The sequence below is a fragment of the Vanderwaltozyma polyspora genome, genomic scaffold (assembly GCF_000150035.1).
Source record: "Vanderwaltozyma polyspora DSM 70294 KpolScaffold526 genomic scaffold, whole genome shotgun sequence".
NCBI lineage: Eukaryota > Fungi > Ascomycota > Saccharomycetes > Saccharomycetales > Saccharomycetaceae > Vanderwaltozyma > Vanderwaltozyma polyspora.
Genome location: NW_001834655.1, coordinates 46,807 through 66,356, shown reverse-complemented (window position 1 = coordinate 66,356; position 19,550 = coordinate 46,807). Strand labels below are relative to the sequence as shown.

The 19,550-nt window shown below is 33.0% G+C and overlaps 10 protein-coding genes and 1 non-coding gene across 11 annotated transcripts; 4 read left to right on the top strand and 7 right to left on the bottom strand.

The window, feature by feature from the left end:
* Nucleotides 1-308: 308 nt before the first annotated feature.
* Nucleotides 309-569, bottom strand: LSM5 (RNA-binding protein LSM5; the record flags this gene model as incomplete). Its single annotated transcript, XM_001644581.1, has 1 exon — nt 309-569. The coding sequence occupies one exon, from the start codon at nt 567-569 to the stop codon at nt 309-311; it is 261 nt and encodes an 86-aa protein (XP_001644631.1).
* Nucleotides 570-1,394: 825 nt separating this feature from the next.
* FMP16 (Fmp16p) lies at nt 1,395-1,700 on the top strand (the record flags this gene model as incomplete). Its single annotated transcript, XM_001644580.1, has 1 exon — nt 1,395-1,700. One exon carries the CDS (start codon nt 1,395-1,397, stop codon nt 1,698-1,700), a length of 306 nt encoding a protein of 101 aa, XP_001644630.1.
* A 517-nt stretch (nt 1,701-2,217) lies between these two features.
* Nucleotides 2,218-2,844, top strand: OCA6 (protein-tyrosine-phosphatase; the record flags this gene model as incomplete). Its single annotated transcript, XM_001644579.1, has 1 exon — nt 2,218-2,844. The coding sequence occupies one exon, from the start codon at nt 2,218-2,220 to the stop codon at nt 2,842-2,844; it is 627 nt and encodes a 208-aa protein (XP_001644629.1).
* Nucleotides 2,845-2,957: 113 nt separating this feature from the next.
* Nucleotides 2,958-4,229, bottom strand: DDI1 (Ddi1p; the record flags this gene model as incomplete). The annotated part of the gene is made up of 1 exon (XM_001644578.1): nt 2,958-4,229. One exon carries the CDS (start codon nt 4,227-4,229, stop codon nt 2,958-2,960), a length of 1,272 nt encoding a protein of 423 aa, XP_001644628.1.
* A 570-nt stretch (nt 4,230-4,799) lies between these two features.
* Nucleotides 4,800-6,269, bottom strand: COX15 (Cox15p; the record flags this gene model as incomplete). The annotated part of the gene is made up of 1 exon (XM_001644577.1): nt 4,800-6,269. The coding sequence occupies one exon, from the start codon at nt 6,267-6,269 to the stop codon at nt 4,800-4,802; it is 1,470 nt and encodes a 489-aa protein (XP_001644627.1).
* A 420-nt stretch (nt 6,270-6,689) lies between these two features.
* Nucleotides 6,690-8,345, bottom strand: EMP65 (Emp65p; the record flags this gene model as incomplete). Its single annotated transcript, XM_001644576.1, has 1 exon — nt 6,690-8,345. One exon carries the CDS (start codon nt 8,343-8,345, stop codon nt 6,690-6,692), a length of 1,656 nt encoding a protein of 551 aa, XP_001644626.1.
* A 1,142-nt stretch (nt 8,346-9,487) lies between these two features.
* Kpol_526trna3 lies at nt 9,488-9,559 on the bottom strand. Its single transcript has one exon. It is a non-coding gene; the product is annotated as a tRNA-Met (tRNA).
* Nucleotides 9,560-10,912: 1,353 nt separating this feature from the next.
* On the top strand, nt 10,913-11,239 carry RPS25A (40S ribosomal protein eS25; the record flags this gene model as incomplete). The annotated part of the gene is made up of 1 exon (XM_001644575.1): nt 10,913-11,239. One exon carries the CDS (start codon nt 10,913-10,915, stop codon nt 11,237-11,239), a length of 327 nt encoding a protein of 108 aa, XP_001644625.1.
* Nucleotides 11,240-12,944: 1,705 nt separating this feature from the next.
* THG1 (tRNA guanylyltransferase) lies at nt 12,945-13,661 on the top strand (the record flags this gene model as incomplete). Its single annotated transcript, XM_001644574.1, has 1 exon — nt 12,945-13,661. One exon carries the CDS (start codon nt 12,945-12,947, stop codon nt 13,659-13,661), a length of 717 nt encoding a protein of 238 aa, XP_001644624.1.
* Nucleotides 13,662-13,911: 250 nt separating this feature from the next.
* On the bottom strand, nt 13,912-14,997 carry Kpol_526p18 (NAD(P)-dependent alcohol dehydrogenase; the record flags this gene model as incomplete). Its single annotated transcript, XM_001644573.1, has 1 exon — nt 13,912-14,997. One exon carries the CDS (start codon nt 14,995-14,997, stop codon nt 13,912-13,914), a length of 1,086 nt encoding a protein of 361 aa, XP_001644623.1.
* A 2,554-nt stretch (nt 14,998-17,551) lies between these two features.
* On the bottom strand, nt 17,552-19,060 carry MTL1 (Mtl1p; the record flags this gene model as incomplete). Its single annotated transcript, XM_001644572.1, has 1 exon — nt 17,552-19,060. One exon carries the CDS (start codon nt 19,058-19,060, stop codon nt 17,552-17,554), a length of 1,509 nt encoding a protein of 502 aa, XP_001644622.1.
* Nucleotides 19,061-19,550: the final 490 nt, after the last annotated feature.

Below are 19,550 nucleotides of genomic sequence, written 5' to 3'. Positions count from 1 at the left end.
GATAAAAATCTGTATTCCCTCCCCATCCACCACTATAACCTTCCCTCACTCCACAAGTATAAGGACAATAACGTATGTAACTTACTAGATAATAAATAAAAGATGTCCATGTATCATTACAATTTTATTAAGTTAAATATGCTCACATATATAGATATAAATCAGATATAAAAAAAAATGAACATATTTATGTACAAATATGTAAATATCTCCTAAATTTCATTAAATCTTATACATCAATAAAATATGCCTTCCTCCCCTTCATATACAGATATATATATATTATTTGGTTACTATTAAATGTAGTACTACCTTCTACCACCTGGCACTAACATAGCGATGTTGTTCCCACTTAAAAGCATTCTACCGTGATGTCTCAATTCGGTATCGCACTGGTTATGGTTATCGGTAATGTATTCAACAGCATCTTCAATAATAACATTTACAAAATCGTCGAAACCTACTAATTTACCGGTAAATTCACGGTTAGATTGCAATATAATCCATACTGGTTGGTTAATTGTCTTGTCAATAATCTCCAAAGGTAATATAACTTCGGTTTCACTCATCTCTGCTAAACTAATATGTAAATATAGATAGATCAATCAATCAATCAACTGTAAATATACTCTGAATGTCAATCTAGAACCCAACAACTTCCTCATTCGAATAAATATCAACCATCTTGTTTAAATCAACCCAACTGGGCTTTAATATCAGTTCGAGGTCTCTTAGCTGAGCTCAATTTTTCATGGGTCCATAAAATCACGAGAGTCCGGGTAAATGGTATCACGTGATGTATATATGCAGGTGGTAGGTGACAGAGGGACTGGGACATGACAGGAACACCATGATCACCTCAAGAGACCAGTTGTTGACCATAAGAACTGGTGAACTCAGGTTCGATAATGATGGATCGTTTCAATTTTATTGATTGTTAAGTACCATTTGAGGTTACTCTGTTGTTAATCGACGTAATAGGACAGGCAAAGTAGAGCATAATGGGATAAATCGGCGACTGCTGTAACCTCAACACATGACAGTGCTTTGCTGTGTCTCTGTCCTGGTACCCTTGATTGTATTAGATGAATTAACGCATAGATAACATTAGCCGTTTGTTTGTTATTCTACATAGGTGTGTGTGTGTGTTTGAGTTTCTTTATCCTTTGGAAAACTGGGTTGCTACTCGATGAAGTCTGATAAAGGGTACATTGGCTGCCATGCCACTAATTGAACTTTTGATCAAAAATGATGTTATACCGATTTCACAGACATATAAATTCTATAATAGAGTTGCATTCATTCAAAAATATTAAATCGATAAGATAATTATTTCCCATTCAGCCATTCCAAGTAAAGCCAACCAGAGCATTTCTTTATTCAACCAAACAGCAATGTTCAAACCAGTTATTTCCTATTCTTCAAGATACGTGGTGGGACGCCATATCATGCAAAGACAGTTATCCACATCATATGCACTGATGGGTGAGATGGACAAGCATTTGAAACAGAAACCTATCTTATCAAGTGAGGAAAGACAAGAACAAAACATGTTTAATAAGAATAAAGCTATCCTAGAGAAAATGGAACACGATAAGTTAAACCATGATAACGAGTTGAAGCCAGATATGGAGACTCTAAAACAGTTTGGTGATAATGCAAGAATTGAACAAAACAGACCCGATGATGGTGTCTACTAGTAGGTCTCCCACAACTCCACATAATATATGTTTATATTTAAATATTTACATTTACAATTACACTTACATTTATATATTTCTTCCCCTTCCTTACTCATATGTAGCATTAAATAGTTGTGCTGTTAATTTTATAGTTACTGATAATGTATATCTCTTTGCAGCAAATAAATGATTTGATTCTAATTAACACACATATTCACATAGATGGATCCACATACTCAAATCCAATCTCTTGACTGGTATGCATCAGTTTGATCTGATTCATTTTACAGCTCTGACCATGAATGCATTGAAATAAGTAGTGAATTTTGATCTGTTAAGGTGAAAAATTCTCATATTTAAAAGTTGGGCCTTAAGAGAAATGCACTTTCGAAATAGGATGATTGATTTCACAAGGGATGGAAGTCTTGTAGGATAAAGAAGGTTCTAGGTCAGGTCAATTGAGGTATTGATATATTTGTTAGTTTTTTTGTTTGGGTTTGTTTGGGTTTTCCATCTTTAAAATCACTTTTATTCGATGTCCACTTTTGTTACACCGTTACAGTTTAGCACTGTACAGCCAAATCTTTATAGAGGGTCGTATCCAAGAGAGATAAATCTGCCTTTTATTGAAACTTTAAACTTAAAGAATGTCATATCTTTGACTCCCAAGGCTATTGATTCTGAATCAGATGGGTCGTTGACAAATTTTTGTAATGCTAATAATATTAATTTGATACATATTCAAGCAGGGAAGGTTAAAGTTCCCAAGGATAAAAGTAAAAAAGCAGATAAACCAAAAGTTAAAAGGAAACAGAAGGCTGTTCCTATTGAATATGATACTGTTATTCAGTGCATTAGAGTTTTAATTGATAAGAACAACTATCCTTGCTATATCCATGGTGCCACAGATAATGATATGATTACTTCACTTATTGTTGCATGTTTAAGAAAATTAAGCTTTTGGAGTAATATTGCTATAATAAATGAATATTTGACTTATAATTCAAGTATTAATATTCATGAAAGAAACTTTATAGAAAATTTCAATTCAGAAATTACTATTGATAATACTAAATTAAAGGATAAAGTTCCTTGGATACATATGCAGTCTATAACGAATACAAATAAGACCCTCCCGAAGCTGGTCTTTGAGCAACAATAACGATTAATAACAAGAAATTTCAATTACATGCATTAGAAACTATTTTATTCCCCTATTCTTCTCTTTTTATTTTTATAATAAGATATAAATTAGTTTATCATTACAAATATTATTTATTGAAATAATAATGAAGCTGCAAATTCAGCATTACCACCTGTTTGGGTTAAAGCTTTTATCACTTCAGCTCTAGAGAATCCCAGGTCCATAAGCTTTTTTATTGTAGATTCTGGGAATGTTTTTGCTGCTTGTGGCTGAGATTGTGATACGTTTGGATTGGCCACAGTGGCTTTATTTGTATTTGGCTTACTGATTTTACCACTTGTAGTCGAGACGGGATTGCTATCCTTTGCTGGTGACTTATTGGCCTCATCGGCACTCTTAAATTGAACACCATTTGATGTTCCAAAATCTTTTGGAATCTCTGATTCACTTAGGAATTTGGTTTCAACACCAGCAATCATTAATACATCTCTCTTTAAGTCAACACAGGCTTGGTGCCTCTTTAACATATCTAGACCGATTAACAAATCCATTGGAGTATCTAACACAGTGAAACTACAAGGAATAAATTGAGTTTCAATTTTAATCTGTGCTTGATGAATTCTACCTAAAATTTTACCGACACCAACACCATGAGCTTCACCTATGAATCTTTTATCAACTAATCTACTCAAGCCTGTCTTTTCTGCTAACCTACTTGATAAAATGGTCATTTGAGCTCCAGTATCAACAAATGCTTTAACTGGAGTGCCGTTGATCTCCAAGTTAATAAATAACATATGGACTGATGTGAAAACTTCAGGAGTGTATTCCAGAGCATTTCTCATTTGTTCATCAATCTCTTGCTGATCAATTAATTCTGTGATTCTTTTCTGATTCTCTGGGTCATCTGGGTTACTCATTAATCTTGTATATTCTTGTTGTGGGATACCAAATGGGTTTTGAGGGGTTGAACCAGAATAACGTCTTTGTAAAATAACTGGACCTAAAACTTCTTTAAATCTTACAGAATCATTCAATAGAGTCTCTAACTGAGGCAATTGTGAAACTAATTGAGATTTTAAAATTGGGTTTCTGATAACTTCATTACGAAATTCTTCAATAAATTCATCATCAGTTAAATCTGTAACTGGAACAGCACTCTCTACATTAACCTTATTTCTAATAAGCAACAAATCATCTTTGCTCAATCCAATATCTTTCAAAGTCTTTTGATCGTCATTCAAATCTAATATATCCATATTATGATATAAATCATGAATAGATTTATTAAAGCTACATTCGCTTTCAATCAATGCTATAAAATCTTGTAATGACATCTCATCACTTATATCAAGCGGACCAAAAATTTGACCATTAATTTCATTAGATACTGTAATCTCCATTTCCCAAGTTATTTATCCTTATATGCCTTACCAATATGAATATTTCACCAAAGTTTCTCTTTAGTAATCAACTTCTTATAGATGATTTTTAACTAAGATCAAGTACTTCCATTTTTAAAGCATTGGAAAGGGCCCTTTAAATATATTGAAAAAAAGAAAGTGATGGAAAGGTGACAACAAATGTGGATTATAAATGAGTCTGGATAGTTTATTTTTGTCTTATGGAAGTAAAGGCTGGTACTATTCTATAGTATAATTTTTTAGGTTTCTTGTGGAGTTTTTCAATTAAAATTCTGTTAGGTATTGGTTGTTTTATGGAAGATTTAAGAACTTATTGTTGGTCTTGAATTATTATATATGCAAGAATTGTCCTGATATAAAATTTATTAGAATATATATTAGAATAAACTCATAACATTAGAGTAAATAAATAATTATAATTTAAAAACATTTATAGATATCAATATATATGAAATATCTGAAGAAGAGAAAAGAAAAAGATATATTTACAGAGAATAACTGTCATAAATATAAATACAAGTATTGTATGGCATCTGGCGTTGAACCAATCTATTTAGCAAGTTTGGATGTTTCTCTCAAAATCTTGCTACCAGGCTGAGAAGCAGCCTTATCCGCCAAGACAGAAATGACATTTCTAACAGGTAATCTTGGCTTTCTTAATTGAGCAGCGAATAAGATCGAACTGGTAAACAGAGCCAATGCACCAGCTTGATGAGCAGCGGCCAATGGAATTGGGACAATGTAGATGATGGTGGAGATACCTAAGGCAACTTGTAAAGTAACCAAACCCATCATAGCATGAACCATAGTATTGGCATTTTTTGGGATAGCAGTCTTGTTCTTACTACACATCATGTGTAAACCAAATACGGCAAGAAAAGCTGAGCAACCCAAGATTCTATGGACCAATTGGACGGTAGTTGGGTTTTCTAATAAATTTCTCCACCATAGATCACTCTTATCTTCAGTACGGGCATAACTTGGATCCATTAATTCACGAGAATTTGGAACCCAATGTTCACCCATCTTTGGGAAACTGTTATAGATTAAACCAGCATCCAAACCAGCAACCATACCACCAGACATGGCAGTAAAGAAGGTAAAAGCTAGGACCAAGATAGCCGCTTTTCTAATCTTACCAGCTGGTGAACCATCTAATTGTTTGAAAATTGACATAGCTTCTTTTGGATTTCTAACCCATTTGTTTTCTCTCAAAATGTTGAAACCAGTCCAGATCATACCCATATATAATAAGAAAGCAGCACCTAAATGAGTAGTCAATCTATATTGAGAAACAGTTGGTTTTGATTTTCTAGCGTCCAGTTGTTGTTGATCCAAACCTGAGTAAACCATCCACCAACCGATGACACCTTGCAAACCCAATAAACAAGTCAAACCAAAGATTCTCTTGTTAGCATGAGGAGAAGCCTTCTTGCTGACAGCGAAATAAATTGCAGGTAGGATGAAAACAGCACCAATGGCACGGCCCCATAATCTATGGAACCATTCCATAAAGAAGATGAACTTAAAGTCATCTAAGTCGATATGAGAGTTCAATTGCTGGAATTCAGGAGATGATTTATATTTTTCAAATTCAGCTTCCCATTCCTCTTGAGTCCAAGGGGGAATAGCACCAGTAACAGGTTTCCATTCAACAATACTTAACCCAGATTCTGTCAGTCTTGTCAAACCACCTAAAATAACAATACCAAAAACCAAACCAGAAGTACCCATTAACCAATAGGCAACAGATTTAGAAGAGAATAGAATCTTCTTCTTACCACCAATAGAAGATTTAGCACTTTGTTCTAAAATACTAGAAGAAGCAACACTAGCGTTTTTCAAAATTCTAGTAGTATTCAAAGAACGAACAAACCTCAATTCCCTCATAACATTAGAAACATTCTTACCATTCACCATCAAAGATGGAACTCCTCTAGATATACCTTTAAATAACACATTACTAGATTTAACAGTTCCTCTGAGTCCAGAACCCAAAACCAGCCTCAACAAGGACATCTTTGGATCGATAAAAACAGAAAACCTACCTGGATAACTAAACTCTACAAACAAAAAAAGACTACAAGAATAACCAAGACTCAATCAACATCATATCCACATCCTTATATACTTATATTTACATTTACATTTACATCTGAAACTTTTTGCTCATGGTCAACTTTTCCAACCTCATTTTCTTGTTAGATATCGATATTTTTTCATTACGTATAGTTAAGCTTTGGCTTCACTATGACATAGAGATCCGAAATATTTCCATAACGACAAGCTCACGACATTTGGCAAGAGCAAATTGATGATGGATTACGATATGTAGAGTAATGTGATGATAACTTATATTTAAACTACTTGGGTTATTTTAGTAATGGTAGATTAAGTTCTAGATGCTATTGTTTCGATGGTGGATGGGAAATTTTGCATTTACCATATTTGCTTTGATACCATCTTATATCTTGTGACATCTTCTAATGAACGAGGGTTCTTGTCATCTTTCTTCTTTCTCTTTTCGTTCAATGTCTGTGAAATTATGTTTGTGTGGTTACCAGTTGCTGTTGGTGTCGGTGTCGGTGTTGGCGGTGGTGATGTCAGTATTGAATGGTCGTTATTGTCTTGGTATATTATTCGTAATGTGGATTCGTCAACTTTACCTATCCCGCTGGCTAATTGGCCTGGTACGTACTCTCTTTCTGTGACAGCAATGTCGATTCTTTCTCTGATCATTTCTTTTCGTATGCTTTTCCCCCATTTTAATAGTGTTAAATGTGTTGTGTATTTCAGTATTACTAAAAACAAAAACCCTCCTATTACTGTCAAAAATGTTAACAGGATTGAAGATGTCGGTAATGCTTGGATCACTGCGGGTCTGATCATGACCAGAAATAGTACTGTTAATGCTGGTAATGGTAATCCTAATCTGTCTTGATATTTTTGTAATCCTGCAACATGATCTTTATAGATGATATAAAAAAATTTGCGATATATTCTTGGTCTCATTCTATTAAATTTTATAATATATGCATGTTTTGCCCAATCTACTATTAGCTCACTACCTATGACACTAACCATTGGACCGCACAATACACCTATCACCACAGAGGATGTTGTGTGTAACGTCCATGAAGTTGGAATAACTGTAGCTATTGAACCGGCCCTTGCTACTAAATTTCTGATCGAAATTATCATCAGAAAAACAATGACTTGAAATCTCTCTACGACGTCAGATATTGATATTTGGAATAATCCTTCTTTATCAAATTTTTTAAACACTGAAGATTTCATTTCTGAGAATTGAATCGATAAAAGCAACGTCAATAGAGAATTGGAGTATGAATTGACTGCGACATTTAATGAAACAGTTTGATAAATTAAAACATAACCATGGGCGACTAAATAACATAAACTTAGTGCTGCAAAAATTGCCTTTTGTAATATTATCCTTTTCTGTCCCTTGATGGATAGTACTACAGATAATAAACTTTGGCCTAGAGTAGCTAACATCTTGTCCCCCATATCCAATACACTGTATAACATGTATAATTTAACGGCACTTTGCCTTTTAATATTATGATAAACTTTTGAAGTATCTAATCTTGTTAATAAAATTGATGCAGTTATAATGAGAAACATGATTAATCTTTCTTTTCTAGTTCTTGAAGCTCTATTATTTGAAGCTTGAGTTAAATCTAAAAATACACCATGTACTAAACGTATAGGTAATATTGTAAAATAATATAAATAGCAATCAAAAGACGCTAACAATGTTAAAAGCATGAATTTTTCTAAATGCAAAGGAATACTGAACATATTAATCAATTGTTCTAATTCATAATCTTGTATACTATTCTCATCCTCGTCTTCTTCAACTTCATTTACATTCAAAGAATGATTCACTTCCTGTAACAGAAACCTGAAAATATTCCCTGTGCTATGATTACGTTTCCTACCATTGGTTCCTGTAGTGGTAGACTTACCAACCTTCCTTCTTAAAGGTTTAGTATTACTATGTTTTAAATCTTTAATACTTTTACTACCCTTTGATATTAGATCATCATCGTGGTCTTTAGGAACATTAGACATAGTATCAATAAAATTAGTTGAGCAACAATTTGATGAACATATATATAATTAATAATCTTGATGAATGCGGCCCCAATTGGTCTGGTTGACCTGCCTCAGCTTGTCAAATTGAGATGAGTTTGGTTTAAAACTGATTAAAATTTAAATATCTGCAACATTTTTTAACCGGAGCGATCAGAGATGAGATGAAATGACAGTCTGTTAAAATGTCATGAAATGGTAAGATTAATAAAAGTAAGCTCATTGTTGTAAAGAGCTGATTAGACATTAAATCATTTTATGAGTTTTACAGAAATAACAAGTTGGATATTTATTGGATTTCGTATCTTTTGGTTCAAGTAAGCCTGGCAATTTCTGAACGACATTGATATTCTATTGGTTAAGAATTGTACTCCAAATTTTAGGGTGTGAATACTTTGTACCTACTAGAGGTTTGGTTCTTGGTAAATTGGAAGTTTGTAGCAGTGGATTTAGCAGTTCCATTTATATGTATTGTTTTTAAAACATTCCATATCATTTTATTGATAGTCCTTCTTTGAAATACACTATGTTTTGGCTAAACAATAAAATTTACAAACAATAAAATGAGTGTCCAAATTCTATTTGAGTCAACTTTGTGAGTATTCTATTTAATATGGTGATAATCATATGAATTACACCATCAAAATAATATTTAAATAGTATTAATACATTTGGTGCCTGTACCTTTGTTGTAAACCCATATTTTTGTCATCTGCAACTACAGGGCAAAAACTATATAGAGACTATATACTCTATATCAAGTGCAATTGCTGCAATAAAGTGGCATGGTTTGTCACTATCATTATTCTCATATTTATTTAATATATTATGATTATTTCTGTGTGTCATTTGCTTCATTTATATCAATATTTGGTTGGATCACTTTCAGAGACACTAATTCATTATCGCTATCCAAGTAATACAACAACAGCTTAATCATTGTCTTAAATGCATTTACAGAAAATTCAGTTGTGATAAAAAGCCAAATGATAGATAGTATGGATAGTGTGTTCAAGTCCATTTCATTGTGATTGACAGACACTTGAGTTTGAAGCTTCTCTCTATACATATCATTGAAGAGGTGAAATGAGTGGTCAAAAAAAAATATTAAAAAAGAAAATTAGCGCCGCTCGGTTTCGATCCGAGGACATCAGGGTTATGAGCCCTGCGCGCTTCCACTGCGCCACGGCGCTTGCTAATTTGTTGAAATAATAAGCTAAATGTTTTGACCATAATCCAGCTGACATAAACAATATTTATCTTATAACTTCATGCTTTAATGAACTCTATTACTGTTATTTGTAACATACGAGTGTAATAGAATCGATTATCTATTTGAGTGTTTGTAAAACAAGAAATTTGGAAAGAAGGTAGTACATAAAAGTGACTACAAAAGCCAGACACCACATACATTTGAAGGTAGATAAACCTGTTCATCACTTATTATCTAATGTAGTTTGTCCAGCATTTTTTCCCTAAGTCTTGTGGTGTATACCCCCAAACGCACAGAAAGGAAAATTCATAATAAGAAATGGTTAAACTACGCGACTTCTCTGAGAGATCAGGCAACAAACAGAAAACGTCCAAAAATTGAATTTGCGCGAACATGTGAATATCACATGACTATATTGAAAAATTACTATCTTCTCAGTTAAACTTAGTTACTACTAATAAGAACGGTCACCATATCGGATATAGTCCAACAATACTATTGCATTCTGATGACATTTAAATATATAACATGCAATAAACTGCACAATATTCATATAAGACCATGAGTTTCCATTATATAAATATATATTCGATTAAGGAATAGCTCCTGCCTCTGCAATAGGTCAATTCGTCCAGTACTATGATTATATTCATATAGACGTATATGTAATACGAAAAGAAGTAATAGTAATAGTAATTGTAATTGCTTGATCCAGTTATATCTTGTCAGAATTGTCGATGGGGCTAGTATATCACGTTAATTCAGGTTTGTATGATGTGTTTGAAGTGTAATTTAGATTTGATTTGGTGTGAACGCATATTTCGATTCATTACCCACTGCCAGTCAGTACCTTGCTTGTTCGTAGATTGTACGTGTAAAGAAGGACAGTGATACTCGTTGAGGAAGTATCTTTTTGTTGCGCAATGTGTGAGGAAAAACTTGGTGAATTGTAGTGGGAATAGGTAAGTAAGCAAGCCTTAAGCAAAGGTTAAAGATTAAAAGATGTCCTAGTAAAGCATCAATATACTTCAATTGGATATAATTGGGTAAGTTCGTAATTGATATTGAGTTCTAAGTGATCCAAGAACAGTTTTAGGGTATGTAACCATCTGTATATATGATTGACATTTTCAGATTTGTTATAGAAAGTTATCACACTTTCACGGTTCACTTTTAATAAATATTTGAGATCGATAGTGGGGGGTTTAAATTCAAGAGACCATGCAAAGGGGCTGTTTTAGTTAGTTAATCTATAGTATATCTGTGAAAATGTGGACGAAATTTGATAATGAATACTAACTGATAGATTTCAAAGTCCTTTTAAAGTAGAATCATGCCTCCAAAGCAACAATTGTCAAAAGCTGCTAAAGCTGCTGCCGCTATGGCTGGTGGTAAGAAGTCCAAAAAGAAGTGGTCCAAGAAGGCTCACAAGGACAAGGCCAAGCATGCTGTTATCTTAGACCAAGAAAAATACGACAGAATCTTGAAAGAAGTTCCAACTTTCAGATATGTTTCTGTCTCTGTCTTGGTTGACAGATTAAAGATTGGTGGCTCTTTAGCCAGAGTTGCCTTGAGAGACTTAGAAAAACAAGGTATAATCAAAGCCGTTTCTAAACACTCCAAACAGGCTATCTACACCAGAGCTGTTGCTTCCGAATAGATCTAATTTATTTTAGCTTTGTTTTAATTTTAATTTAATAAAAATAAACCAACCTGTAGCATCTCCCAAAATGTCTGCCTTTCCCTCAACTCAACTCAGCTTAACCCAATTGAAATAGAATTAAATGAGTAACCCATCAGTCTTAGCCACCACCTCACTGGTTCTTGTTCTTGTTCTTGTTCTTTGTTCGTGTCGTAACTTCACCTCATCTCATCTCATTCTTAACACTGTGTCACAATACCATATACACAAACACGTGCAAACAACGTGACAAACACGTGCAACAAACAACAGCCACAAATGCCCTAACATGGTACAAATACCATACGTATACAATGACAACAAAGAAAATTTTTCTTCGTAATTCGAAATTTTCAAAATTCGAACGAGTATTTAAACAAGACGGAAATCGAGAAAGAATTGTGAATGTTAAAGTATTTCGAATTCGAAACTGTTATAGATCTATTTGTTTCCGGTTTGATTTAACAATAGCTCTTACTTTTTAAGCATTGTTAGTTGATATGGAGACAATCAAGGAGTGTCGAGTCTAGTTTGTCAAGGCGGAGTGGCAATAGAATGCACAATTGTTGTTGTGTTTGTTATCTAAGTCAAAAATTTAAGGATTTCCTTTTTCAGGATAATTATAATTATCTTAACGTTATTTTATTTTGACTGCTAGGCAGCAGTGGGGGATTCTTTATCTTTTTATCTCTTAGATATTACATTTATTGATGACTTTGTATCTTTCTTTAATTAGTATCTGAACTTAAGAATATGATTATGAACATTATAGGACCGTCTTCGGATGGTCCCCCTTTACTGAGGAAGTATATGCAGGACATATTGTTATTTAGGAATTCTTCGTTTATGATCTTAACTGTTTCGATATATAATTACCCATCTCCACCATGATAGATAGTCTCGGCGAATTTTAGTTCCCTTTGGCTCGTTTTATGCGAACGTGAAACATGAGTACATGTTTCATCATTGATATGTTATTAACTACATTTTGTATCGACTTATCATACACTTTCAATGATACTTTCAACTGATGAATAGACAACCACATTGTCTTTTTATATCCAGCGATGATTCTTTGAATATGTGCTCAGGATAATAACATGCATCACCATCTGACTTTTAGTTTATCCTAACCGGGGTTACTTAAATGGTATCATTGGAAATTGATTTGTTTTTGCAATTGTATATTCTATTACATATCAATGATTAAGTTTGACTAGTTCAACGGGAATTAGTGTTTTTTTTCTTAATCAACCATAATGTTTGAAGAAATTTAAATGATGATAAAACTTTATTTTTCAGTTCTGCTTCTGAACATACAGGAAGATAACCATTTTACCAAGCTCATATTTCTGACATCTTTTCTTCAAATATTCATTTTCTTGAATACTACTCTAGATATTTCTTGCTGTTAAATTATTCTTGGATCATCCACGTAAATCGAGTTTTAATACTTACAAAGTCTTGATCCAGTTCATCCATGTGCTGCCAATTATATCTTGATTCCCAGATTATAGAGAATGGAATTACAGTGCCCCCCCCCTGCATAGAATGTAAGTCTTTAAATTTTCTTCCTATTGTTACTGATTTATCAATTGGGATGTTTAAAAAGCTGCGATGAGTTGAAAGTTGCAAATTAAACTTCTTCTGATATAAAAGTGGAAGCTAGAGATATAATCAAACGATGGCAAACTCAAGATTCGAATATGTTAAACAATTCGAAACTCATGATACTCTATTACCACAGACCTATATAGTTGTAAGAATTGATGGTAAAAAATTTCATGAGTTTTCTAAATTCTATGATTTTGCTAAACCCAATGATGAAAGAGCTTTAAAATTGATGAACGCTTGTGCTAAGAATGTTGTATTACACTATAAAACTGATATGATAGTAGCATTTGGTGAAAGTGATGAATATTCATTTATATTAAAAAAGGATACCACTCTATATAGACGAAGATCAGAAAAGCTCTCCACCCTCTTCGTTTCTTTATTCACTTCGAATTATGTTGCATTATGGCCAAAATTCTTTCCAGATACTCCACTAAACCATAAGTATCTACCATTTTTTGATTCCAGATGTGTAGTATATCCTAATATCCAAATTATCAAGGACTATCTAAGTTGGAGATTCGTCGACACCCATATCAATAACTTATACAATACTGCATTTTGGCAATTGATCCAAATATGTGGGTTAACTGCCCAAGAGGCTGAGAAAAAGTTAATGGGTACATTCAGCAATGATAAACAAGAGATTTTATTCACTGAATGTGGTATAAACTATAATAACGAACCAGAAATGTACAAGAAAGGTTCATTGATCACTAGAAAGGGTGAAATTTTGCATATTGATGTCATTAAACAAATTAACGAACTATTTGTTGGCTTTGAATAATATAATTAATAATATCAGCTTTTAATAAAATAAGAAATAATAAAATACTTTGCACAATTAATATTTTAATAGAAATTAGAGATATTAAATTCATAAATACAAAATAGAGATTATATAAAATAAAAATAAATTAAATTAGAGTCTAAACTCGTACAATTACTAATTGTGTAATAACAAATAATGCGTATATTCATAATATATTTATAAGTTCGGTGTCGTAATAAAAAGTCATAATAAAGAATAAAATTCATTAGTTCTTTGGAAATTCTTTATCAAAATCAGTCAAAGTGAATCTATATCTAACATCACCTTTCTTCATTCTAATAAAGGCTTCAGAGACACCAGCTTCACCTACTGGTAGCTTTTCGACCCAGATCTTAATATCCTTTTCAGCAACCATATGTAATAATTCCAACAATTCCTTTCTGGAACCCAACAAACTATTAGAGACATAGACACCTAATAAACCTAATGGTTTAACAATCATCATTTCGTCATTTTCTGGCACACAAATAGAAATAATCTTACCTTCAACTTTCATGACCTTAATTAGATCATCCAAATTGATTTGAGATAAAGATGAAGCACATAAAATCATGACATCTAAGGAATTGAAATATTTTTCAGTCCAGCCTTCTTCTTCTAAAGTAGCAATATAATGGTCAGCACCCAACTTCATAGAATCTTCTCTCTTGTTTTCATGACGAGAGAAGGCATATACTTCAGCACCCATTGCCTTGGCAAATAGAATACCCATATGACCAATACCACCGATACCGACAATACCAACCTTCTTACCTGGGGCACAACCACCTCTAACTAATGGAGAGTAGACAGTAATACCACCACATAATAATGGAGCAGCTAGATGGGTAGGAATCTTCTCTGGAACTGGAATAACGAAATGTTCATGGACTCTAATATGAGAAGCGTAACCACCTTGAGAGATATATCCATCTGGATAAGCTTGATTATAAGTAGTGACAAATTTAGGACAGTATGGTTCATTGTCATGTTCACAACGTTCACAATCTAAACAGGATGCAACTTGGGCACCAACACCAACACGATCACCAATTTTCAAACCAGTGTGACACTCTGGGCCTAATTTGATGACACGACCAATAACTTCATGGCCTACAACTAATTTATCACGTCTTTCACCCCAGTCACCAGAAGCACAGTGGATATCAGAACCACAGACACCACAAGCTTCAATTTCAATATCAACATCACATTCTTTGAATTCTTTGGCAGCATAAGAAACATGCTTTGGGTGGGTCCAGTTATCCTTGTCGACAACACCGATACCTTGGAAGTATTCTGGATAAGACATTGCTAAAATTGTATTTGAATAAAGTAAAATTAATGGAATAAGTTTCTAAAAACTTGAATTGATATAGGTAGGATTAATATCAATAAGAATATTTGATCTTTTGAGTTGATCGATGATGGTTTTTATATGTTATAATAACAAAGATGAGACAAACGAAACATCTTGATTTTATTTTATCATCGAAATATCGAACCCTTATATATGTTTTAAATTTAAATCAATTTACTAAATTGATTGTTTTAATGTTACAGGATGGCGTTAGTTACATATCTGTATCTACTGAGTGTTGATATCTATAGGTACTATATTGGATGGTCGGTAATATAAAAAAAGGTGATATAATCGTATTTTTATTAAACAAACGTTATTCATGTCAATAAGAAAATTATATTGGACCTTTTGAAAAACCTTAAAACAGTTTTCAACACCGCTAATAATCAGACACATTCATATTGTCCAACCTTATAGAGTCGGATTAATTAAATGTACATCAAGGAACTTTGTGAAGGCAATGAGGTCGAAAGAAAAAACCGTTATGCTGGTTCGAGAATCCTAATTAATAAAAATCCGATCCCAGCAATATGCAACAAAACCTACGAGTCCAATGCATCGATGGACTTAAAATTTGAAATAACCATAGTACTAAGTTGAAGAGGAACGACAATAGGAAATAAAGAGGTGAAGATGCAGCAATTGGGAAAAATTTAAACTCAATAAAGAAATATATTTACACATGAGGACCAATCGTAAACAAACCCCATACTTCAACAAGAACAACGCCAACAAATACAAGTCTTAGGTATTTTAAAGACAATTCGAAATAAGAATAGGCAAGGATTAAACGAAACAATTCTAGAAACATTTGTCCACTAGATAGATATCTTGGGAACGAGAAATTAGACAGGTTAGATTTAAAAACTAAACCCATACTTGATCTTGCATATACTCAACATCTTTTGAAGCATATCAATCGTACTTGCCCTGTTTATTCGAACGTGTTGGAAACGATACCCCACGATTCAGTGCTATAAGCAAGACCTCATTGCACTGCAAGTATCTTATATCTTATATCTATCTAATACCGTTGCAGAGAAATTTACAGCAATTGGTATCCTCAAGACAGTTGATGGCTTGACATTGGTACAGCAATGGTAACTGATGGTTAAGGAAAAATAATAACAATAACTTCGACAACCATAACTACGTAATTGCTATAGTTTCTGTCAATTGGGTTATTCCATCATGGTGGTTTCCTACAAGCTTGCAAATAAGTCCATTGCTGTAACCAAGTTAAAACTCTACTAAGAGAGAAGGACAAATATCTTAACAGTAATATTAAACAGATGGATGGTCCTGAATACAATGTTGTAAGGCAACCTGTAATATCAAATGTATTTTTTTACGTACATCAAATCAAGTTCTTGCTTTCGAGGCAATTTTGTTCACTTTCTCTCTTTGGAGATATCTTGATATCGTCAGTTCTCTCTTCCTCAGTGGTTGATTGGCTGAATTACCGCATTGCTGCATTGCTGAACAAGACAGAACTCTAGTAAGATGCATTAGAATATAAGAATTTGTTTAAGAACGATATTCAATAATCCTCTCGTTGGGGGGAATTTTCATCGGTGTTATAGTATCTAGTTTTGCAGCAATTTACGTATACTTTTTGCAACATTTTGAATTGAACACTTGCTGTTACTTCAAGATACTTGGGATAACAACATCAACAGCAACCATTGGGAATTGGGAATTGTACAAGAGATCTCATCATATGTTAGACTAGTTCAATTGAAGATGCAAGTAAAAAAAATTGTTATATTATATCTTGATTTTGTAGAACGATATTGGAATGGTAGTATAAACTACTACTGGCTACAATTCGTTGTCTTGCTTAGTTGTAAGATATTTATGTTAACGTATATTAAGCTGAAAACGTTTTGTACATGGTAATGGAATGGGTTGGAACAATGGTGGTGTATTCTGAGTACTAGAGTTGTTTTTAAACTAACTCTGGGGTAAAAAGGATTAGATAACATTATTTTGGAAGGTCTTGTCTTGTCATTGCATATTAACATTTTAAAATAACTCTATGTTTACAGTTTTATGCTTCTTAATACCGTTCTTGTGAGTGAAATATTTCACCAACATTTCGTCTTTAGTTAAATATGTAGTATGCATTAAGTAAGCTAGCATATATAGGAGTTATTAAAGTTGTAATTATTTAATTATTTATTTATTTATCTATCTTTAATGGTAATATGATTGTTGATAGCTCCATATCGGAACTATATGATATATACCATTGCTAATGTTCGTATACTAATCGTATCATGCTTGTCTGAATTCAGAAATGATGAAGGTCTCAACATGGAGGAAGACTGTTTAATCGATCAATTATGTTTAAAAATTAGATGAAATGAAGTGAAATAAAAGATAATAAAATTCTTAAACTTTTTTCTTATCGTACTACTTAAAATTCAAAATAACTATACGATAAGAATGTTCTGTTTGCTTTTATTTTGCTTCAAATTCTTAGTTTTAATCCCTTTTAAATCTATTTGTTATTTTCGTTGTCATTGTCGTTGTAATATTTCTCTTCCTCCATCATTAGTTCATGAGTGTTATTCCCTGTGGTGATTTCTTCCTGACTTGAGCTGTATAAGGTACTAGATCTCAAGTCAGTTGGATTTCTGGAATGTCTTTCACTGCCTAACGCATAACCACTAATGAAACCTCCATCTCTGTCTAAAAAATGGTTGTCGTATGCACTATCCAATACCATTTCATCCTCTCTAGAGTTGAATGGGGGTGGACTATTCTCAAATGGTATCGGTGATTCATAAAGGTCATTATCAGTGTTCTTACCAACTAATTTTCTCCACCAAGTAGCAAAAATGTTTGGATTATAAGTCGTCACAACTTTACCATCAGAATCGATAAAATCATTTCTTTTATTTCTTAAACAGCATGTAAAAATGATAACACCAATTGAAATTAGAAATGGGACTCCAATACCTACTACACAACCTATAATAATATTACGATTCTTTGTACTTAGACCTTGGCCATGAGTTGCAGCTGCATTATTGCTGGCTGTTGCGGAATATGTAATAGTTGTATAATGATTTGAAAGAACTGTGTGACCACTAATGACACTTGTAATTGTAGTAATTTTAGAAGTTGGTGTCATTAGATAACTGTCAGTGTCATCATCCCAAGAACTAGAAGAATAATCACTATCAGAAGATAGTGATTCAGTCGTTTCTGATGGTGTTGGTGTAACCTGTAATGAATCCGTGTCTAGCTCAGTCGACGTAACTGAAGGTGACAGTGAATCAGATTCGAAATTTGATGAAGTTAATACTACATTTGAAGATTTTGGCGTATTTATAGTACTTTTTATGGAGCTGTGTAATGGGTATGTTGAAGTACTTATTAAAGAACTGGTCTGAATTGAATTAATGGTTGTCGCCAAATTCAAGCTCGACTCAGTTGAGTAAGTTAAATACTGGTATGAATTGAAACTTGGAGTTGATTCAGAAGATGTTAAATACGCAAATGCATCTATTGTTGAAACTGAATCTGAGGATAACTCAGATAAAGTTGACGTCGTTAATGTAGATGGTGTGATCTGTGAAGAGAAAAGGTCGGATGACGATTCAGGATATGGAATTGTAATACTGTCATATGTGATAGTTGTAGTATACACCATGACACTAGAATATTCAAAAGAAGTGGATGTCAAAGTTGTAGTTGTAGTCCGTATTAATATACCATTTTCTGAAGATGATTTAGCAACCGTGTTAATTAAATCAGACTGATAACTTGAATCAGCATGACTCTTGGATGTAGAAAAAATATCGTTTGTTAAACTAATACTATAACTATAAACATCGGGTGTAATGTATGAATATTGTATACTTGTTGCTGAATGGGCTTCAACTGTAGGTGTCGAACTATTTACATGAAAAGCTGGTGATAGATCTATGCTAGAGACTTTCACTGGGTAAACTATAAAAAATAACAAATATGGTATACTTTTCAATAAACCTACTTGATTCATAGCATTAACATATTCCTGGTATGATATACCTTTAACTTTGTAATGCTGTTTTATATCTAGTGGATAACTTTCTAGAAATATAGGTTTTAGAAATTATCAATGACAGCAACTCTTTGATTCAAGTTTCAATCTCCTATTCCTCACTATCCCAAATACTTTAAAGTTTTGCCCGTTAATTTTATTTGTTTTACTTAAGAAAGATGGCAATTGTTGCTAACAACATCACCATTCTATAATGAATATTATTATTAATATTTTTTTTCCAATCACCTTTCGACCATCATTCGTCGACCAACTAAAACCTGATTCCTAAAATATAATCACGTAAGATCAGATCAGAAATTGGCCATAAGACAAAAATTCTTAAACGTCAAGACAGAAAATTCATTGACCATCCCTCTCTATAAATATCCCAATTAATCTGCATTTAGAATATTAATGGGTTCGAAATCCATATCGAGAAACTCTTGATGGGTCTTACTTCTTGACA